Here is a 20,943-nt window from a genome sequence, read left to right on the forward strand (position 1 = left end):
CACCTGTGCTCATTGAGGCCTTTTTCCCACCAGGACGTTGCGTTTTAGGGGACGTAATAGGTCGCATAACGTGCCCCTAACGCAACGCCTGGTGGTGTTGGAAGAGGACGCTACCTAGAGGTGCGTTATACAGCTGTTGGTGCGCCTTTTGTCTCCTATGCAATGCGGAGACCACGTGATCGGATCACTCCCCATCACGTGGTCCCGCCAGCCAATCAGCAACCGCTCCAGGAAGAAAACACTGCAGTGCAGTGAATATTAAGTAGCCATGTGGCTGGCTGCAATAGTGGACTCTCCTCCTCTCCTGCACATAATATAAAAAGAACCAAACATATTACTGAGCATGTGCACACAGTCTAACGCCGCTAAAGCCGCATATAACGTACTGCATGCTGCACTTTCCCAGAACGTCCAGCGTTACAATGTAACGCAACGTGGGCACTGTGAACAGCTGATTGATTTATCATTGCTGTGCGGTGGGCTGCGTTACTGGCTGCTGTAACGTGCGCCTGTAACGTCCCACTGTGAAAGCAGCCTGAAGTCTCTGTTCTTCTAACCTCTGCTTGTTTGTCATTTTCCAGGCACAGCAATTTGAGTGTCCGGCCTAAAGGCTTGTCCTCGCTGGTGAAGAGGGTGGGGGTGCCCGAAGCCTTGAGGGCTGAAGTCTGGCAGCTGCTCGCTGGATGTCACGCTGACCAGGAGATGCTGGACAAGTACAAGAACCTCATCATAAAAGTAGGAGTACTCTGCGTGTTCCCTCTCTGGTGTACATTGCTGTGCTGAGTGTCTGTGCTGTGTGTCTGCACTCTGGCTGCTATCACTGTTCCCATGATGTACTGTAAAGACCCTGGACCAGATATGTTTTACTAGCTGCAAGGGGCAGGAGTGCACACGCCATCTCTCTGGTCATAACGCTCTCCATTCTGCTGCACGCGCACACGGCATCCAATCAGTGCCGCAGCCAACCACAGCAGGGCGGGGCATAAAAGGCATACAGACAGACACACAGCTTGAAAATGGTTATTATGGATGAATTAGAAACCATTATTGAGTTATGCAGGCATATGGGGATGCTGCACTACGATGTGAGAATGCATCAGATGCAATACATTCATCTCCTTAAAGCGGTATGAAACCCTGACATAGGGCTTGATTCACAAAGCGGTGCTAACCCAGTTAGAGACTTTAGGCGTGATAACCATTGCACCACGCTGGTGAAAAGCCAGTTTAGGCGTGATAAGTTTAGGTGTGATAAGTTTAGATAAGTGTATATAGCGCACAAAGTCCCGCACGCAAAGCAGCGCCATTAAACTCTATGCAAAGTGCACCAGACTTTGCTAGCGCAAAACTTTTGATCAGCTGTGCACTGCGGTGCTAACGCAGTTGGTGCTTAAACTTATCATGCCTAAACTTATCACACCTAAACTTATCATGCCTAAACTTATTACACCTAAACTTATCATGCCTAAACTTATCACACCTAAACTTATCATGCCTAAACTGAGTTTAGGCGTGATAAAGGGCTTTTCACCAGGGTGCTAACTGTTAGCACCGCTTTGTGAATCAGGCCCATAATATTCAATAAAAATAGGTTTTCCTACTTTTTATATGCCATACGGTTATCCTATTTGCATTTGTGCATAAGTATTATTATTCATTTAGAAATTACAAGTTCCCAAAAGTACAGTTTTTTCGCTCTGAGAGCTGACATTGCATTTTATTCATAACTGGTTTTATTCATTATGTATTGAAGGCAGAAATGCTTTCAGTGTCTCTCTGTGTCCAGGAGCTTCTCCACAGTCAGAGAATGTGTCACATTCCTCACTTGATACAATTAAGTAAACACAAGATAACATTATCTGCACTTCAGATGCGTCCAGATTTCTCTGCACTGAACTTTCAAGTCCTGTGTGTAACCCTTTGAATGCTGTTCTAGTAAAAAAAAAAAAAATTGGTGGTAGTATATAATATGCTGTAAATACATTTTTAGAGCAAAGAAGAAATGCTGGGTTTCATTCCGCTTTAATATATGCAGTGCTTTGCTTTAATAAATTTGCCCTTTTATTATTGGTTTAAAATGGTCATAGATGATTTATTTATTAATTTTTCAACTGCAGAAATCCGATCGATTTGTTCCCCTTGATGAAATTATTTGAATTTGAAGAATCAAACCAATATGTCATAGATTTTATTTTTAATGATTGAGTATAACATTCAGTGTTTGTATTTTTTATATCTGATTTTTTTCCCAACACATCTGATCAGATATTTATAGAAAAATGTTGAAAATCCCTTTTGTTTCCTGATATCTACATAAACTGATAATTTTTATAGAAAAAGGAAAAACAATAATTGATTTGGTTGAATCCCGTATGGCCTTTACAGCGATTTATGGTATTGCAATGCACAGCTTTGTTAAAGGGACACTTAAGTCAAACAAAAAAAATGAGTTTTACTCACCCTGGGCATCCCTCAGCCCCCTGCAGCTGTCCGGTGCCCTCGCCGTCTCCCTCCGATCCTCCTGGCCCCGCCGGCAGCCACTTCCTGTTTCGGTGACAGGAGCTGACAGGCTGGGGACACGAGTAATTCTTCGCGTTCCCAGACACATTAGCACCCTGTATGCTGCTATTTGGTATATGATATATTCTATAGCAGCATAGATGGCGCTATTGTGGCCAGGAGCGCAAAGAATCACTCGCGTCCCCAGCCTGTCAGCTCCTGTCACCGAAACAGGAAGTGGCTGCCGGCGGGGCCAGGAGGATCGGAGGGAGACGGCGAGGGCACCGGACAGCTGCAGGGGGCTATTGGAATCCCTAGGTGAGTAAAACTCATTTTTTTTTAGTTAAGTGTCCCTTTAAGTTCATTGACAGAGAGAGAGAGAGAGAGAGAGAGAGAGAGAGAGAGAGAGAGAGAGAGAGAGAGAGAGAGAGAGAGAGAGAGAGAGAGAGAGTGTCAATGGGATTTGATGCTCTCCTTTAATCACTAAATTTGGTGCTCTCTAGTTGTTCACTGAGATTTGTTGCTCTCCTGTAATTCAGCTTGTCAGATGGATAGTGTGCTGGTTAAAGCGGTATTGTTTTCCTACTTTTTATATCCCATACAGTTATCATGTTTGTTTTTGGGTCATACGTATTATTATTCATTTAGAAATTGCAAGTTCCCAAAGTACAGTTTTAATTGCTCTGAAAGCTGCCATTGCATTGTATTCATAACTGGAGTATTTATATTGTAATGTACCCAGTAATAATTTCTGAGCAGTGTATCAGTTCTGCACACTTTAGAAGAAGTTCCTACCCAGCCAGGAAGTGTTTACATTCCCCTCTGCTACAATTAAGTAAACACAAAATACTGTTATCACCAGTTTGGATGGGGATCCCCCTGCAGGGAGCATTCTATTGAAAAAGTAAGTCCTGTGCTTTAACCCTTTAAATGCTGTTCTGCTAAAAAACAAAATTAGTGGTAGTATATTATATGCTGTAAATCGTCTTTTAGAGCAAAGAAGAACTGCTGAGTTCTATACCACTTCAAAGCTGTTGCCTTGGATGTAAGGTTTGAGCCTTTGATAAGGGTTTGAATCCCGGCTCAAGCCAGTATGTAAAACAGTAAGGAGTCTTTGGGCAAGGCTCCCTAATGATCCTGGGTGCCCGTGAAGCGCACCCTAAGTTGCTGCAGCTGTAAAGTACTTTGAGCCTGCCAGGAGAAAAGGACAATATAAATGTTATTTTTCTTGTCTATAATTCACTGAGATTTGTTGCTCTCCTGTAATTCATTGAGCTTTGGTAATTCACAGAGATTTGGTGCTTTCCTGTAACTCACTGAGATTTGGTACTCTCCTGTAATTCATTGAGATTTGGTGCTGTCCGGTAATTCATTGAGATTTAGTGCTGTCCGGTAATTCCCTGAGATTTGGTGTTCTAGAGCCTAGGCTTTCAGCATGTGGCACATGTACCCCTGGTTATACTGCTGATGGCTGGTACTTGAGCTTGATGAACTTAATGACATAAAACAAATGTTGTGTTTTTGTAAAATGATAACAGCTGATACATGGCAAACACAGGCTTTGGTAAGGGGTACATAGTAAAATACTGTCGAGAAACACTGCTCTGGATAGTTTCACTGAGACTCGGGGATTTGGAGCACTAAAGTAATTTACTGAGATTTGGTGCTTTGCAAGGATCCCCTTTGACTTGGTGCTGTGCAAAAAAATCACTGAGATTTGATGCTTTACAGAAATCCACAGAGATTCGGGGCCCTTCAGGGAGGATGAACATAAAATTGCTAATATTTTGTGTACAGCAGTTCCCTGAGCATTTAGTGGCCTGCAGACATTCACTGAAATGTAATACTTTGCGTTTGTGGAGATTTTGGTATTCTGCAGAGATTTGGTGTTTGAAAGAGATTCATTGAGATCTGGTACCCTGAGGCCGGTTTCACACTACAAACTGGCGTCAATGGCATGGAGCCTGCGTTCGCTGCACCACGGCAAAGAAAAACAGGCCTTCAGGGAATACCGCGTTAGTACATGGTATTCCCTGTTAGTCATCCGGCCAAACAGGAAGTAACGTGTGCTTGCGGTCACTTCCTGTTTTTGGAACGCAGACGTGCATGGAAGCGTATTGTAAAAACATGCATGCGCGTTGTAGTGCTGTCACAATGCCGCCACCAACATTTTTAAAATCCCTGTGTCGCCATAGACCTCAATGCCCAGGTACGCGCGGTAACGTCGTTTTGGAAGTGCGTTAGATTGAGGACTTTTTACCCACTGCACCACGACCCAGGTAATGTTATTTGACGCAGGTAATGTTATCAATTTTACGCACCGCCCAAGTGTGAAAGAGCCCTAAAAGTAGCCCTAAACTGGGGAAAAGCAAATTATGGGCTTGATTACCTTTTCAGAAGGTCCCCCCTGTTCCCGGTCCTCTTCATAATCGACAAGTTCCTCCAGTCCAGAGGGATACTAAAACCTTGAAGCTCCACCTAGTGGCGCGGTGACGTGTGACTCAGAACTGCACAGGCACAAGTTTACAAAGCACAGTGAAAGCAAGCATTGTCCATGAGCGCTTTCTTTCACTGGGCAGCTGCAGTTGGAAACTCACACCTACATAGTTCAGATCTAGAACTCTAGAATTCTCTGAGATTTGGTGCTCTGTAGAAATCTATGAGGCTTTGGTGCTGCATAAATACTGAGATTGTATGCTGTACAAAGATTCACTGAGATTCAGTACTCTGTAGAGATTCACTGAGATTTGCTGATTTTTCGAGATTCGTTCATTTTAAAATAGATTCGCTGAGATCCAGTATTCAACTCTACAGAGATTCATTTAGATTGAATGCCATTCAGAACTTTGATACTCTACAGAAATCTGCTGAGACTTTGTATTCCATGGAGATTTACTGAGATTTGGCGCTTAAAAGATATACATCCTCATTTACTGAAGAATTGTGGAGAGAAAAACACAGGGAGATCTGGGAGCCCAATCTGGGGCAATATCGTTAGGTCACCAGGGTAATCTTAAGGGTAACAAGAAATATACTCACAAAGGTAGGTTGCTGTTTGAGGCAACCACTCGTTTGCGCCTGGGGGGGAAATGCTGTCCGCATCCGGCCTTGGCTCGTCGTGGTCGCTGCTCCGAAAAAAATAAATAAAGGATTTGCGAGGTCCAGTAATGCTGTATATTCTGGTTTATAATAACCCTTGAAAATCATCTGAACAGTCAGTGGTCGTCTTATACGCCGGGTGTCATTGATGTTGGGTGATACGCCCTATCCTGTTACCGACTCTCAGATCTCACTGCTGAGGACTGTAGTGAAGCGGCGCAGGCGCACATGTGCGAGATCTGAGAGGCAGAGAAGGAGGTAAATAGGATGCAAGGGTGGGCCAGACGGGTGAAAGAGGCGTGTTTTATGGGCACAGCGCAATCTATTCTTCCATAGCGCTCTGATAAACAGGGAGACAAGGAGAGCTGACCAATCCACTTAGGGAGAGGGATAATTGACCAGTACAACCAGTCAATCGCCTATGTACTGTTATTTACTGGGTATAACATACAGTACAGCACTAGTATCTGTTCATACACATGATGTTTTCCTAACTTTTATTTGGTGTGCCTTGGAAGAGGGCATATACGGCGAGTATATCCCAAACTCTATATTTTAAATGGAAAAGTTGAGGGGTCGCCTTATACGCCCAGTCGTCTTATACGCCAGAATATACGGTAAACCTTAGACTAATGTCCCCTAGAACTAGGGGTGTAAACTAAGTACTGTAAGGAACTGGAAGCGCCCATTCAAAGAAAGTTGAGGCTATAACTGTATGTACATATATCCAACAATGTTTTAAGAAGTATCCTACCTTATAGTTTTGTCGTTCAAGACAGTTGATTGTTCCAAAGTTGGAACAATTTTATCTATGCATTCAACAACGCGTTTCACGGCTAGAGCCGCTTCCTCAGGTCAATAAAAGTGCCTGATAGAGCAATAGCTTAGCTTCCAGGTGCCGTTAGAAAACTCATTTAGTACCCCTCAGACATTTAATGTTTGAGATTATTTGTAAGTTGGTGCTCTGCAAAGATTCACTGAGATTTGATGCTCTGCAGAGATTCACTGAGATTTGATGCTCTGCAGAGATTCACTGAGATTTGATACCTTCCGGAGATGTTGCTTTCTGCTCATTGTTGTGCTTCTTGTAGTGTTCTGACCTGCAGTTTGCTCTCTGTTGACTGATATAATGGTGCTAATGTAAGCAGATTCTATAATTGCCTTCTTCTACAGGATCACAGAGTGTATGTAGGTCACACAATTTGGAATACAGTTGAAGCATTTTCTGTTGTTTTCAGAGGGGGGGGTATTGAAATGATGAAATATGCGAATCACATGCATGTTTCTGGAACGAGACAAACCTCTAAAGCTCACCTTATGCTATACAGATGCCTTTTGTCTGGTCTCTTTTATAGTGTATTTATTGATTGCATCGGCTAAAAAAACACATTTCCAAAAAAACGATACAAAAAGTAAAAGTTACAAAACTGTTATGTACAATAATGTATACTTTATTGGTATAGAAAACAAATAAATCGAGTAAAAATACCCAACGCAGTGTTCTCACCAGGCTCTTGTAGTCGGTTGCTCCACACGCTATTTTTGGTGTGCACCCGGCTGTCGTCGGCTCTCCTCCTCCTATGCTGTAAGCAGAGACGCACCAGCCCTGCATTCCCCCTCACGCCCCACCCGGCTATTTTTTCATGCCACCCGGCTGGAATAAAATTCTGGGGAGAACACTGCAAGTAAAGTAAAGAGACTGGTGTAGGTTACACCCAGTCTCCAACAAGAAACTCCTGTAGTGTGTTTGGGTGTTTTTGCTGATCCCCCTCCACTCCTATGTTTAGAGAGGGGTGTAGTTGGCTCACACACATACACAGTAATGCAGGGGACACACTTGTCTTTTAGTTTTCTGCATGCGTTTTCTGCACACCATGTATGTTTGTATGCAGAAAACACGCACAATTTTTTTTCACAGCAGCTAATGTCATTCATAGAGAAAACTGGCAAAATGTGCAAAATTATCCAGGATGTCCGTTTCTTTCTGGGAACAAAAAACACATGCAGTGTGAGCTAACCCATTGATTAACACGAGTTCTCAGTTTAAATCAGTTTTTCTGTGCAGAAAACGCGCACGAAAACAGTCAAGTGTGTCCCCTTCCTTAGTTAAAGAGGAACTCCAGTGAAAATAATGTAATAAAAAAAAGTGCTTCATTTTTACAATAATTATGTATAAATGATTTAGTCAGTGTTTGCCCATTGTAAAATCTTCTAAATCCCTGATTTACATTCTGACATTTATCACATGGTGACATTTTTACTGTTGGCAGGTGATGTAGCTGCTGCATGCTTTTTTGGCAGTTGGAAACAGCTGTAAACAGCTATTTCCCACAATGCAACAAGGTTCACAGACAGGAAACTGCCAGGAGTACCACGGTCCTCAGAGCTTCTTGTGGGAGGGGTTTCACCACAATATCAGTCAGGCAGCGCCCCCTGATGGTCTGTTTGTGAAAAGGAATAGATTTCTCATGTAAAAGGGGGTATCGGCTACTGATTGGGATAAAGTTCAATTCTTGGTCGGAGTTTCTCTTTAAACAGTATCCTTCAGATGGTGCGCTTACGGTAATAACTAACATCAGTACATCATAAACCAGCAGCATAGGCCCCCAAACTTTGAGGCCTGGAACCCACTAGAGCGTTTTTGTTTTGAGCATTTAGGGAGCGATTTCCCTAAACGCTCTGCCAATGTAAATGCACGAGACAGATTCCACTAGAACGATTTCGATTATGGAAATCGCAATCGCAGGACATGCAGCATTTTGGGAGTGTTTCCATTGCTAATGTATTGTATAGGAGCAAGGAAATCGATTCCAAAATCGCTTGCAAAGCGCTATGACAAATCGCTAGCAATTGCAATAGCGCTTTGCACTTTCTAGTGGGTCACAGGCCTCATTGTGATTTTTATCGATTTGTGGCAAAAATTGAAATTACGTTCTGTCTGGGCGGTTATTTTAGGTTCATTGGATGTGGCAGGCGATCAGCATTAGGCCATTGACCCATAGTGTTGCATCAGCACTGTTTCCAACAGTGCAATGCTGAAGTTCGATACGTTTTCAATAGATTTTTTTGGTGCATGGGGGAATTTGATCCCTCCTCTCTGACCAGATTCAGATCAGAGAGGGATTGATGTGTTAGTCACATTGGGCAAACATTTGTGCATGTAGAGAAGAGGAAATTGGTCTCTGCGAGAAGCTGGTGGAGAAACAGGAGGACTACAGTTGGGACAAGAAGATGGAAAAGCTGGCAGGATGATGAGAGCTGATGGAAGGAGGAGAAGCAGTGGACAGGAATATGAGGAGTAACAGGAAGATTGAGGAGAGTGGATGGGGGGTGGAAACAATTGAGGGGAGATTTTGTTTGCTGGGAAGATGTTTGACAGTTGGAACAGTAGGAGAATTGATGGTCAGGAATATGGGGAGTGACAGGAAGATTGGGGGGGGGGGGGGGGCTTCATGGGAAGTTGTGTGACAGTTGGAATGGTAGGATAATTTGGGATTGACGGTAAGATGGGAGCTAGTGGATGGATGATAAGCTGTGGATAGGAATATGAGGAGTGACAGAATGATTGGGGGGGGGGGGGGGAGGGTAGGAAGATGATAGAAGGATGAGAAGCAGTGGACAGGAATATGAGGAGTAGCAGGAACATTGAGGAGTGTGGATGGGGGGTGGATGGGTCATTTTGTTTGGTGGGAAGATGTGTGACAGTTGGAACGGTAGGAGAACTGGTGCAAAAGTTGAGGATGCAAGGACTGGGGAAGAGTTTGTGTGCATGGATAGGGAACTGGCTAATGGACAGAAAACAAAGAGTTGTGGTCAATGGATCGTACTCAAAATGGGAGACTGTTAGCAGTGGGGTCCCACAGGGGTCTGTACTGGGTCCAGTGCTCTTCAATTTATTTATTAATGACCTAGTAGATGCAGTAGTGAGCAATGTTGCTATTTTTGCAGATGATACAAAATTGGGCAGAATCATCAAGTCTCAGGAAGATGGTGTTATATTGCAACAGGATCTGGATAGGATGGCTATAAGGGCACATACATGGCAGATGAAATTCAATGTTGAAAGTCATGCATTTTGGTCGTACCAATGGTCTAGCATAGGCATGGGCAAACTTGGCCCTTCAGCTGTTAAGGAACTACAAGTTCCACAATGCATTGCAGGAATCTTACAGCCACAGTCATGACTCATAAAGGCAAATGCATTGTGGGACTTGTAGTTGCTTAACAGCTGGAGGGCCAAGTTTGCCCATGCCTGGTCTAGCACCATACAAAATAAATGGGATACATTTGGGGACATAACACTTGGAGAAGGACTTAGGAGTACTCATCGACAACAAGTTAAATAATCGTACTCAATGCCAAGCCACTGCAGCTAAAGCTAACAAAATTTTGGGATGCATTAAAAGGGAAATAAAAACTCCAGATGCTAGCATAATATTGCCCCTGTTTAACTCTCTAGTAAGGCCACATCTGGGATATGGAATTCAGTTCTGGGCACCACATTACAGGAAAGATATTGCAGTTTTAGAGCAGGTGCAGAGACGAGCAACAAAATTGATACGTGGGATGGAAGGTCTCACTTACCAAGAAAGGTTAGATAAACTGGGTTTATTTAGTCTGGAGAAAAGACGCCTTAGAGGGGATCTAATTAACATGTATAAATACATCAGAGGGCAATATAATAGCTTGGCAGATGATCTTTTTGTCCCTAGGCCTTCTCAGAGGACTAGAGGACCATGATCTGCGCATGGAGGAAAAACGTTTTAGCCATTTATTTAGGAAAGGGTTCTTTACAGTAAGAGTGATTAAGATGTGGAATGCATTGCCACAGGAAGTCGTTATGGCAAACTCTATACCTGCATTTAAAGGGGGCTTGGATGCTTTCCTTGCGTTGAAAGACATCCATGGCTACAATTACTAGGTAATGCCCAATGTAGTTGATCCAGGGATGTTATCTGATTGCCATCTGGAGTCGGGAAGGAATTTTTTTCCCCTTTTGGGGCTAATTGGACCAATTGGGACTAATTGGGAATTTGCTGTGAAAATGTTTGACAGTTGGAACAGTAGGAGAATTGGTGGTCAGGAATATGAAGAGTGACCGGAAGATGGAGGGGGATTTTTTTGTGTGGGAAGAATGTGTGACAGTTGGAACGGTAGAATAATTGGTGTTGACAGGAAGATGAGAGCTGATGGAAGAGTGAGAAGCAGTGTTCAGGAATATGAGGTGTGACAAAAGACTGAGGAGGGATTTTGTTTGTTGGGAAGATGGTGTGACAGTTGGAATATTGGGAGAATTGGGGATCGAAAGGTAAATGAGAGCTGATGGAAGGATGAGGAGCAGTGGACAGGAATATGAGCAGTGACAAGACGATTGAGGGGGGATTTTTCTAGGTGGAAAGATGTGTGACAGTTGGAACGGTAGGAGAGTTGGTGTTGACAAGAAGATGAGAGCTGATGGATGAGAAGCAGTGGACAAGAATATGAGGAGTGACAGGAAGATTAAGGGGAATGTTTTTTTGGTTGGAAAGATGTGTGACAGTTTAAACGGTAGAGCTGAGGATTGATAGGAAGATGATAGCTGATGGATGGATGAGATGCATTGGACAGGAATATGAGGAGTGACAGGACAATTGAGGGGGGGACGGGGTGGTGGGAAGATGTGTGACAGTTGGAGCAGTAGGAGAATTGTCATTGACAGAAAGATGATAGCTGATGGAAGGATGGGAAGCAGTGGACAGGCAGATATGAGGAGAGACAGGAAGATTGAGGTGGGAGGGGGTATGTTTTTTGGTGGGAAGATGTCTGACAGAAAGATGATAGCTGATGGAAGGATGAGAAGCAGTGGACAGGCAGATATGAGGAGAGACAGGAAGATTGAGGTGGGAGGGGGTATGTTTTTGGTGGGAAGATGTCTGACAGAAAGATGAGAGCTGATGGAAGGATGAGAAGCAGTGGACAGGCAGATAGGAGGAGTGACAGGAAGATTGAGGTGGGAGGGGGTATGTTTTTTGGTGGAAGATGTCTGACACTTGGATCAGTGGGAGAATTGGTGTTGACAGGAAGATGGGCGATGTGACATGAAGATTGCGGGGTGAGCGGAGGAGGAGGAAGGGGGGGGAAGGCAGTTAGATGGAGATAGGAGGACGCGGGCGAGCTTTGTCTTGGGATTAGACAGACAGTAGCGCAGTGGCAGACACGCAGAGCCAAGTTGAGCTGAGAAGGGCAGCATTATTTCACGAGACATAACAAGATCTTCTCTCCTGCGTGTGGCGTTGTCGTGCTGTGACATGGCCATTATGCAATTTGTCTGTCATTGTCGGGCCTCTGCAAATTTAAGACTCTTTCTCCTGGCATCATTTTCACAGCTGTCAGATCAGATTGCGCTGCTTTACACCGTGCGTTTCACGCTGCTTCTGGCTGCACACAGGAAATTTAGTCGTGTCTTAGGAATGTGTGCGCGTTTTACACCGCCGATCAGATCCGCTTACATTATCCTGACAGACTGGAGAAAGTATGGCATTCAATCTGCTAACCTGTGCTCAGGAGATTGCAGGTGTCAGCGAAGATTTTGTGTTATATGAGACCACAGTGAAGATTTTGCATTTTGTGGCATATCAGACCACAGCAAAGATTTAGCATTTTGTGTCATATCAGACCACAGCAAAGATTTTGCGTTTTGTGTCATATCAGACCACAGCATTGTGGGAGATAACTGCGTTTACCAGCGGGCAAGCAAGCAGTATATCTCTCTGTGGCCAAAGCCAGGAGAAATAGGTGACTTGAAAGGTGGTGAATTCTTGGTGGGGGTCCCTCCCCCTTCTCTCTCCCTCAGTCTTTTTCTCTCTCCCCTCAGTCATTCTCTCTCTCCTTCTCTCTCTCTCCCTATTTTCTCTCTCCCCCAGTCTTTCTTTTCCTGCTTCTCTCTCTCCTCTGTCTTTTTTTCTCTCTCCTTCTCTCACCCCTCAGTCTTTCTCTCCCCCCCCCCCCCCCCCCCAAGTATTTCTCTCCCTCCTTCTCCTTCTCCTCAGTCTTTTTCTCTCCCTTCTCTCTTTCTCTCCCTCCTTCTCTCTCCCCTTAGTCTTTCTCTCTCCTCCAGTCTTTCTCTCCCTTCTCTTTTCCTCTCTTTTTCTCTCTCCTCAATCTTTTTCTCTCTTTCTCTCCCTCCTTCTCTCTTCCCTTAGTCTTTCTCCTCCAGTCTTTCTCTCCCTTCTCGTTCCCTCTCTCTTTTTCTCTCTCTTCCCTCTCCTCAGTCGTTTTCTCTCCCTTCTCTCTTTCTCTCCCTCCTTCTCTCTCCCCTTAGTCTTTCTCTCTCCTCCCTCTTTTTTCTCTCCCTTCTTTCTTTCTCTCCTTCTCTCTCCCCAGTCTTTCTCTCTCCTTTTCTCTCCCCTCGGTCTCTCTCTCCCTCTCCTTCACATTCCCTCTCTCTCTGCTTCACTCTTTCCCTGCTTCACTCTTTCCCTTACCTATTCTTTGTCTCATTGTCATTGTTTTGCCGCCTTCTCATTGCTTCCCTCACATTTTATCAGCAGAAGACAAATTGCTTTGGCGTCCATGATTTGTATTTGTTTGCGGTGTAACCTACAGCAAAGTCTTCAGCTCCATTGTGCTGGGCTTTTGTGTTCGGAGAAATATTCCTGCACATAAAAGCACATTTTGCTTTCATTAGCTGATTAATCTCCCCCATGTGCAGCCACAAGGCTGGTTACATTGTTATTGGGGCAGAGAATATGGTTACTGTCCCGCCTGATTGCAGCCTTCACAGCAGCACTTAACAGACGTGGTGGGAGCAGAGGGTGGTGCTGAACAATGCAGCCCAGAATAGCACAGGATTGTGTGAATGAGTTCAGAGATTGGCTATTCAGACGTTTTCCCATGTGCTGTAGGAAAGCGGTCTGCCAGCCAGTCTCCTCGGCTGTATAGGAGGGTCTGTCCTCCTGCCCCCTCTCTGTGGGACACTGACACAGGTGCAGGGCTAGTAATTCTGCAGGGAAGCTCCTACAGTGGACCTGAACTCTTGCACAGGACAGAAGGAACACATGGAGAAATGCACCCTGTATGTATTTAGAGAGTTTGGACTGTCTAATCCCCCCTCATCTGTCTCTAATCACAAGTTGTAATTTGTTCTCTCCCCTGTGTCACATGACTGCCACGACAGATAAGCTAATTTGAAAGCACTGGATGTTAACAATATGTCTGCTTCTATGAAAGTAGGAAGTAGACACAGCATAATTCTTGCAGGATTTGTCTGAGCTGTAACAAAGACAGGTCCGCTTTAAAGTGAGCCGGAGGTTAAAATAAACTGATGAAATAAACACTCCTAAAATGACCTTTTTTCAGATATCCCATAGTTTTATTTTATATTGAAATATTTACAAAGTAGATTTGAATGTTTTGTTGTCTCTGCTCAGTAGCAGCCTAATAAGTGTCCCAGAGCAAGAAAAGGGTCAATAGTTCATGTATTTTATTTCCCTCTGCTCTCAGAAGTTGTGTTCTGGCAGGAAACCGTTGATGGCTGTAATTAGCTTATTGATGTTTACTGTATTCCCCGGACAAGGTATCGACAAGACAAAAGCTGTCACTTGCATGCCTAAAAATTAACTCTTTCAGGTGCCAAAATAAAACAGCCTAGTATTAAGGTGTTTTGCACTGTACATGCACATGTTTATCTCGTCATGTCACCTGTTGCCTTGGGGACACTGTAACCACTTCGCATCCAGATCTTGTTTCCCACTTATGGACCAGAGCAGTTTTGACGTTTTAGCATTTCCCTATTTTTATTAGCAATAGCTTTATCCCTACTTATGACACCTAAATGAAATATATATTGTTTTTTTTTTAAGACTACCGTAACTAGGCTTTTATTGTATGACATTTTTCCCCTCGAACAATTTCGTTTTCCATGCATTTTAATGGGGAAAAGAGGAAAAAAATAGAAAAAACACATTGTTTTAAAGTTTTGGCAATTCTGTTTAAAAATAAAAAGCTCTGTTGTAGATAAAAAACACAAATTTTGTTTGGCTATTTCTACTGTTTATCGCAAAACTTAAATTATGTTTCCTGTCACAATTTATGGTAAAGATAGTTGATCCTGAAATAATGCTGCAGTGTGCATTTTTCACTATGAACTGAGAAAATAAAACTATTTTTACTGGTAAAAATCAATCTTAGTAGCTCAGGGAACATATAGTTCCTTTCAACCAATTAGTGCTGCATCAGATAGTGCAGGAAGTTTGCACAGCAGCAAGCCCAATCGTGCACAGCTGTGCTTCAGTTACAAGCAGGGCTGTGGAGTCGGTCCAAAAATCCACCGACTCCGACCCCTCAGTTTAGGATTCCACCGACTCCGACTCCTCTAATTTGCATATTACAATTTTGTTGATTAAAAGTATGTAACATGAAATTCGTCTCTTAACTGCCAACGCTTAGGAATTTTACAAGACAATTGAAGTGAGAAGGATATGGAGACTACTATATTTATTCCCTTTAGACTAAAACTAGTCCTTGGTAAGAGTACTTGTAAAAGGTACAAACCGGAACAAAGAACATCTATCAGGCCCTAGGCAATGTAAGTGTGGGTACATGTAAGAATGATGTGCAGGTACTCTGCAGGGGAATGAGGAGATTGTAAACAGACAACACCTCTGTGTTCAATGTGCACAACATTCTCAGTGGATTCCCTGCAGCTCTGTGGGGAGTGCAATATGTAGAGTATAGTACTACTGTGTAACAAAGTAAACCTGAGACAGATGAAATTAAAGTTTTATACATAACTGGGGCTTCCTCCAGCCGCCTTCAGGATAATCAGTCCCTCGTTGTCCTCCTCCACCACCTGGATCTTCTGCCATGAGTCCAGGTACTTAAGCCAGTCGCCAGGAGCATACTACACCTGTGCAGCACTATTGCGCAGGTGCAGAATGTTCCTGGCTGTGGGGAGCGGCATGCGGCCGGACAGCGCTGACTGGCTGAATTACCAGGACTCATAGCAGAAGATCCGGGTGGTGGAGGACAGCGAGGGACTGATTGGCCTGAAGGGGGCTGGAGGAAGCCCCAGGTATGTATAAAACTTTACTTTTCATCCGTCTCAGTTACCCTTTAATTTGTAGTCACCAAACCAAATTTTAACAACATATCAAATTATTTGATTTCATCAGCAAAGGGAGTGCATACATTTGCATAAATCAGCATCAATTGCAGAATTATTTCCATCTCGTTGACCATCTCTATTAGTGACAACGGCTACACATCAGGCTTTATACTAACAGCATAGATGTTTATTTAGTATATATAAGAGATTCCTGTGTACACATCATATATACAGTCACAATCAGATATGTATATCTGACCTTAGAAATACGGGGACTTCTTTATTGAAGCAGCACAAGTAACTCATTTTGATTGGTTTATTTCATTTTTGTGGACTAAGCACAGCTATTACTATATATATATTGTATATATATATATTAGGCCTGAAAGATAAATCGAATTTAAATCGAATCGCGATCACCAAGATCACAATTTCGGAATCGTCAAAGTGGCAATTATCGCGATCACGTCATTTCCACATGGGGGAAGTTTGAAGAAGTGTGCTTGGCAAAACTCCGGGGTTCCTGTATGTCACATGACATACAGAAAGTATTCCGTGCATTAGAAGCTATGTCCAGAACGGATGCAGCCTTGGGGGACAGAGGAGGCACAGAGACACAGAGCGGGCACAGAGAACACAAAGGGGGCAAGAGAAAGACCCAGAGGAGGCATAAAGAGGCAAAGGGGGCACAAAGAGACAGAGGAGGGAACAACTAGGCAAAGAGGGGGAACAAAGCTTGATTAGAAGGAAACCGTGAATCGAATCGAAATCGCAATTTCAGACAGAAATCGCTCAATTCAATTTTTTCCTAAAATCGTTCAGGCCTAATATATATATATATATACATTATTTTTAATGACTATTATCTGAGAAATAGAACATTTTATCATATTTTCTATTTTAATTACAGTTACAAATTCATTAGGAGTCTAAGTTGGTGCATTTTTTTTCCGACTCTCCGATTCCAGGCACCCAAAATTGCCCGACTCCACGACTCCGACTCCACAGCCCTGGTTACAAGACGTATATCTAAGTCCTCGTGGCTGAGATGAAGTCACAGAGGATGTAGATATACTGTAGTGGTGGAAAAAAGTGGTTAAAGTGGGACCTGATCTCTTGCACAGGACACAGGAAAAACAGAGAAATGTACTGTTTGCTTTAGAGAAGAGCCTGTCTAATTCCCCCATCATCTTCAAGTAATCACATGTGTAATTTGATCTCTCAGCTGTGTCAGCACAGAATTCAGCTGTCCTCTACAAACACAGCTAATATGTGAATACAGGATGTTAACCCTTTGTCTGCTTCCCTCAGAACAGCTTACAATCTAATCCCTATCATGTCACAGTCCTAGTAGACTATCGTACATATAACGCCTGGCGCACACATCTCTTTTCAATAAGCTCATTTTCCCACTTCCATGTACTATGAGAGCGAGCGTTTGCCTACACAACCTGATGATCACAGTATTCAAAATCTGTTGTTCAATCATGTTTAGAATAACTGTGTTTCCATAGCAACCTGCAGGTGCAGCTCTCTACAGTAATCTAAAACTTTTTTTAAAGTAGACCTGAACTCGTGCATGGGACAAAAGGAAAACACAGATGAATCCACCCTGTTTGTGTTTAGAGTGAAGAGCCTCTCTAATTCCCCCTCAGCTGCAAGTAATCACAATTGTAACTTGATCTCTCAGCCGTGTCAGCTCAATTATCTCGGGCAGCCTCAGCTAATTTGTAAACAGAGGATGTTAACCCTTTGTCTGCTTCCAGGAAAGTAGAAGGTAGAAAGTAGACACACTGCAGATTGATTGCAGGAGTTCTGTAAGCTTTGACAACGAGATGTTTTTCTTTAAAGGTTAGTATGCTGTTGCTTATCCCCCCCCCCCCCCCCCCCCTCCGGCATATACTGGGCCTGCATCAATGCCATGATTGTACTGTACAGTACTTTCCCTCCCCCCCCCTCCCCATCCCCCCCCCCCCCAGCACAAACTGTGTGTCCAGCATACACTGTGCATGCATCAATGCCATGATTGTACTGTACAGCGCCCCCTTCCCAGAGCATACACTGTGCATGCATCAATGCCATGATTGTACTGTACAGTACCTTCCCTTCTCCCCCCTATCCCCCATTCCCCCCCCCCCCCAGCACAAACTGTGTGTCCAGCATACACTGTGCATGCATCAATGCCATGATTGTACTGTACAGCACTCCTCTCCCCCACCCCCAGAATACACTGTGCATGCATCATGGCCATGATTGTACTGTACAGTGCTTTCCCTCTCTCTTCTTCTCCACTCACCCCCCCCCTCCCCTTTCCCTTTCTGGTGTTCTTTTCTAATAATTGAATCTGTTTAGGAGGACAGCCCCACGCATACACTGTGTGTCCAGCATACACTGCGCATGCATCAATGCCATGATTGTACTGTACAGTACTTTCCCTCCCCCCCCCTCCCCATCCCCCCCCCCCAGCACAAACTGTGTGTCCAGCATACACTGTGCATGCATCAATGCCATGATTGTACTGTACAGCGCCCCCTTCCCAGAGCATACACTGTGCATGCATCAATGCCATGATTGTACTGTACAGTACCTTCCCTTCTCCCCCCTATCCCCCATTCCCCCCCCCCCCAGCACAAACTGTGTGTCCAGCATACACTGTGCATGCATCAATGCCATGATTGTACTGTACAGCACTCCTCTCCCCCACCCCCAGAATACACTGTGCATGCATCATGGCCATGATTGTACTGTACAGTGCTTTCCCTCTCTCTTCTTCTCCACTCACCCCCCCCTCCCCTTTCCCTTTCTGGTGTTCTTTTCTAATAATTGAATCTGTTTAGGAGGACAGCCCCACGCATACACTGTGTGTCCAGCATACACTGCGCATGCATCAATGCCATAATTGTACTGTACAGTGCTTTCCCTCCCTCCTGTCACCCCCCCCCCCCCCCCTCGACATACACTGTGTCTGGCATACACTGTGCATGCATCAGTTCCATGATTGTACTGTACAGTGCTTTCCCCCTCTCCTCTTCTCCTCTCACCCCCCCCCCCCCTCCCCACCTTTCCCTTTCTGGTGTTATTTTCTAATAATTGAATCTGTCCAGGAGGATGCATGGAAGAGACTGACAGGGAAGGTCATTGGGTTTCCACAGAAGCCAGACCCTGATTAATTACTGCTCTCTTCCATTCCCTGGCAGCACCTTGTCTCCGGGGCTGGAAATGAGCTCTTTGATAGAATGGGGTTATTCCAGATGGGACTAGCCACACAAGTCACAGGTTTACAGCGCAGTGATTGGCTGCCGTGTGATGTGTCGCTGCCGGACTGCAAGTCTATTACAACACCTGCTGCTGCTGCAGACGGCGGATTTTGAAAGGACACCTGAAGTGAGAAGACTGTGGAGGCTGCCATCATTATTTTCTTTTATATAATGCACATTGCCTGGCTGGCCTGCTGATCCTCTGCCTCTGAGGCCGGCTTCACACTGCAGTTTGGCGGCAGCGGTGCCGTCCGCGCACCACACCGTCAAAGACAAGCCTTCAGAGATTACCGCATTAGTACATGGCAATCCCTGTCTGGCATCCAGCCAACAGGAAGTGATGCTCACTTCCTGTTGTGCAATCCATGAAGTGTGCGGAAGCGTATTTCTAAAATATGCTTTCCGTGCAGGAGCGTTGTTGAAAACTGTGGCTGTTTTTTTTTAAAGTCATGCACATTACCACAGACTTCCGGTCCGACGCAGATCGCCGCAGGAGCCGCATGGTATGCGCTCGTGTTATATAGTGAACTTCCGGCTCACAGCACCACAATGTGGGGAGTGTGAACTCTCCCATACACTCCTGCCTGGGGGCGTGCTGCTCTAAACTACGCAACGCCCCCAGTGTGAAATTGTGCAACGCCCCCAGTGTGAAAGGGTCCTGAAGGTCCGCACACACCTGTGAGGGATGTCGCCAATCGGGGATCGGTATCCAATGACCTTGGGTGACTTCGCTGGGCCGACCAGAGCAGACACGTATCAGCTGTGTAGCCGACGATGCGTACTGTAGCTATGCGAGGAGGCGGAGGGATGTGACACGTGTGTGATGTCATGCGGCGGATTGAGGTGCAGCGTCTTCACACAGGTTGGCTGCCAGTTGGGTGAGTATATCCGCCAGGCGGATCGCTTGGGTAGCAGCCGATCACACACTTGTTTGTCGACAGAGGAGACTTATACGCGTGCTGTGGGTCCATTGTGTCCCTCGGTCATCATGATATCGAACTCTTGTGACCAAGATTTTCTGCCATTCCCCATCAATCCATTTGTTCGAGATTCTGCTGGAAATTTATTGATTCAATTCTCTTTCGATTTTATAACATTATCAAATAGGAGGTCCATCTGGCCCTCATCTGTTTGGTGTCCTAGATGTGTTATCTCACCAGGCAACAGTTCGTATATCTTGTCCATTCGGTTTGTATATCATATCTCAGGAACCAGCGGTCCTTGCGGTCTGCAAATTGGCACAGAATTGGCTCCCTACCTACCAATTCTGGGGTCTGTAGGCAGAAAAGGATTGAGATGAAACGGGGCCCTAATAAAGATAGCAATTTTTGTCCATCGCTGATGATAACCTGTTTTTTTTTGTGTGTGTAAGACTTGGTGGGGGGCTAGCATCCACTAGGCCCCTAGACTCTCTCGAGGTCCTAGGCAACTGCCTAGGTTTGCCTTGTGGATAATCCGGCTTTGTCTGTATGAGGCATAGTTGCAAAGATTTTCAGCCTTTAATAAATAAGGGGTGCATATTCAATGCACTTGCCCAGGACAGTACAGAGAAACATGAACTGCTAGAAAATGTTCCTCAAACAGCCTTCCAACAGCCATTTCTTAGACCACAATGATCTTACTATGCGTGTTCGGCAGTACAGGATGAGGGACTCAACTGAATGACATCACACCAACTTGCCGCACTTGCAAATAGTTTAACACAGGCAACATATATAAACTGCAAAACTAATATCTGGCACCCCAAGGAGCCGATACCCAGCGCTCAACTTCATGATAGCTGAGCTTCATCGTCCACGCTAAGTACCCTGCACTGCATAGGCAGAACTTTGAGGCACCCAGGAAGTAGTATGGTTGAGGTGAGCCAATGTGAGAGTCCACAGGGAACATTTCTCCAATCATAGCAACACCTACAACTTGAAGCATTGTAATTGGCCAGATAATGTGGGTGTTTTATTACTACAAACTATGTGAATTCTAGCAGTTCGAGAGGGTGTTGACTAC

The 20,943-nt window shown here is 44.6% G+C and overlaps 1 protein-coding gene across 2 annotated transcripts in view; it reads left to right on the forward strand.

Annotated features, from left to right (window-relative positions):
• Positions 1-20,943, forward strand: part of RABGAP1L (RAB GTPase activating protein 1 like) — a 482,080-nt gene that overhangs the window by 159,030 nt on the left and 302,107 nt on the right. Inside the window, exon 13 of one of the 2 annotated variants that reach the window (XM_068239095.1) lies at positions 582-735. In XM_068239095.1, coding sequence (XP_068095196.1) covers positions 582-735 — 154 coding nt within the window. Of the gene's footprint in view, positions 1-581; positions 736-20,943 lie in introns of those variants that run through there. The other variant, XM_068239093.1, reaches the window with a different exon arrangement.

Source organism: Hyperolius riggenbachi, chromosome 6 (assembly GCF_040937935.1).
Source record: "Hyperolius riggenbachi isolate aHypRig1 chromosome 6, aHypRig1.pri, whole genome shotgun sequence".
NCBI lineage: Eukaryota > Metazoa > Chordata > Amphibia > Anura > Hyperoliidae > Hyperolius > Hyperolius riggenbachi.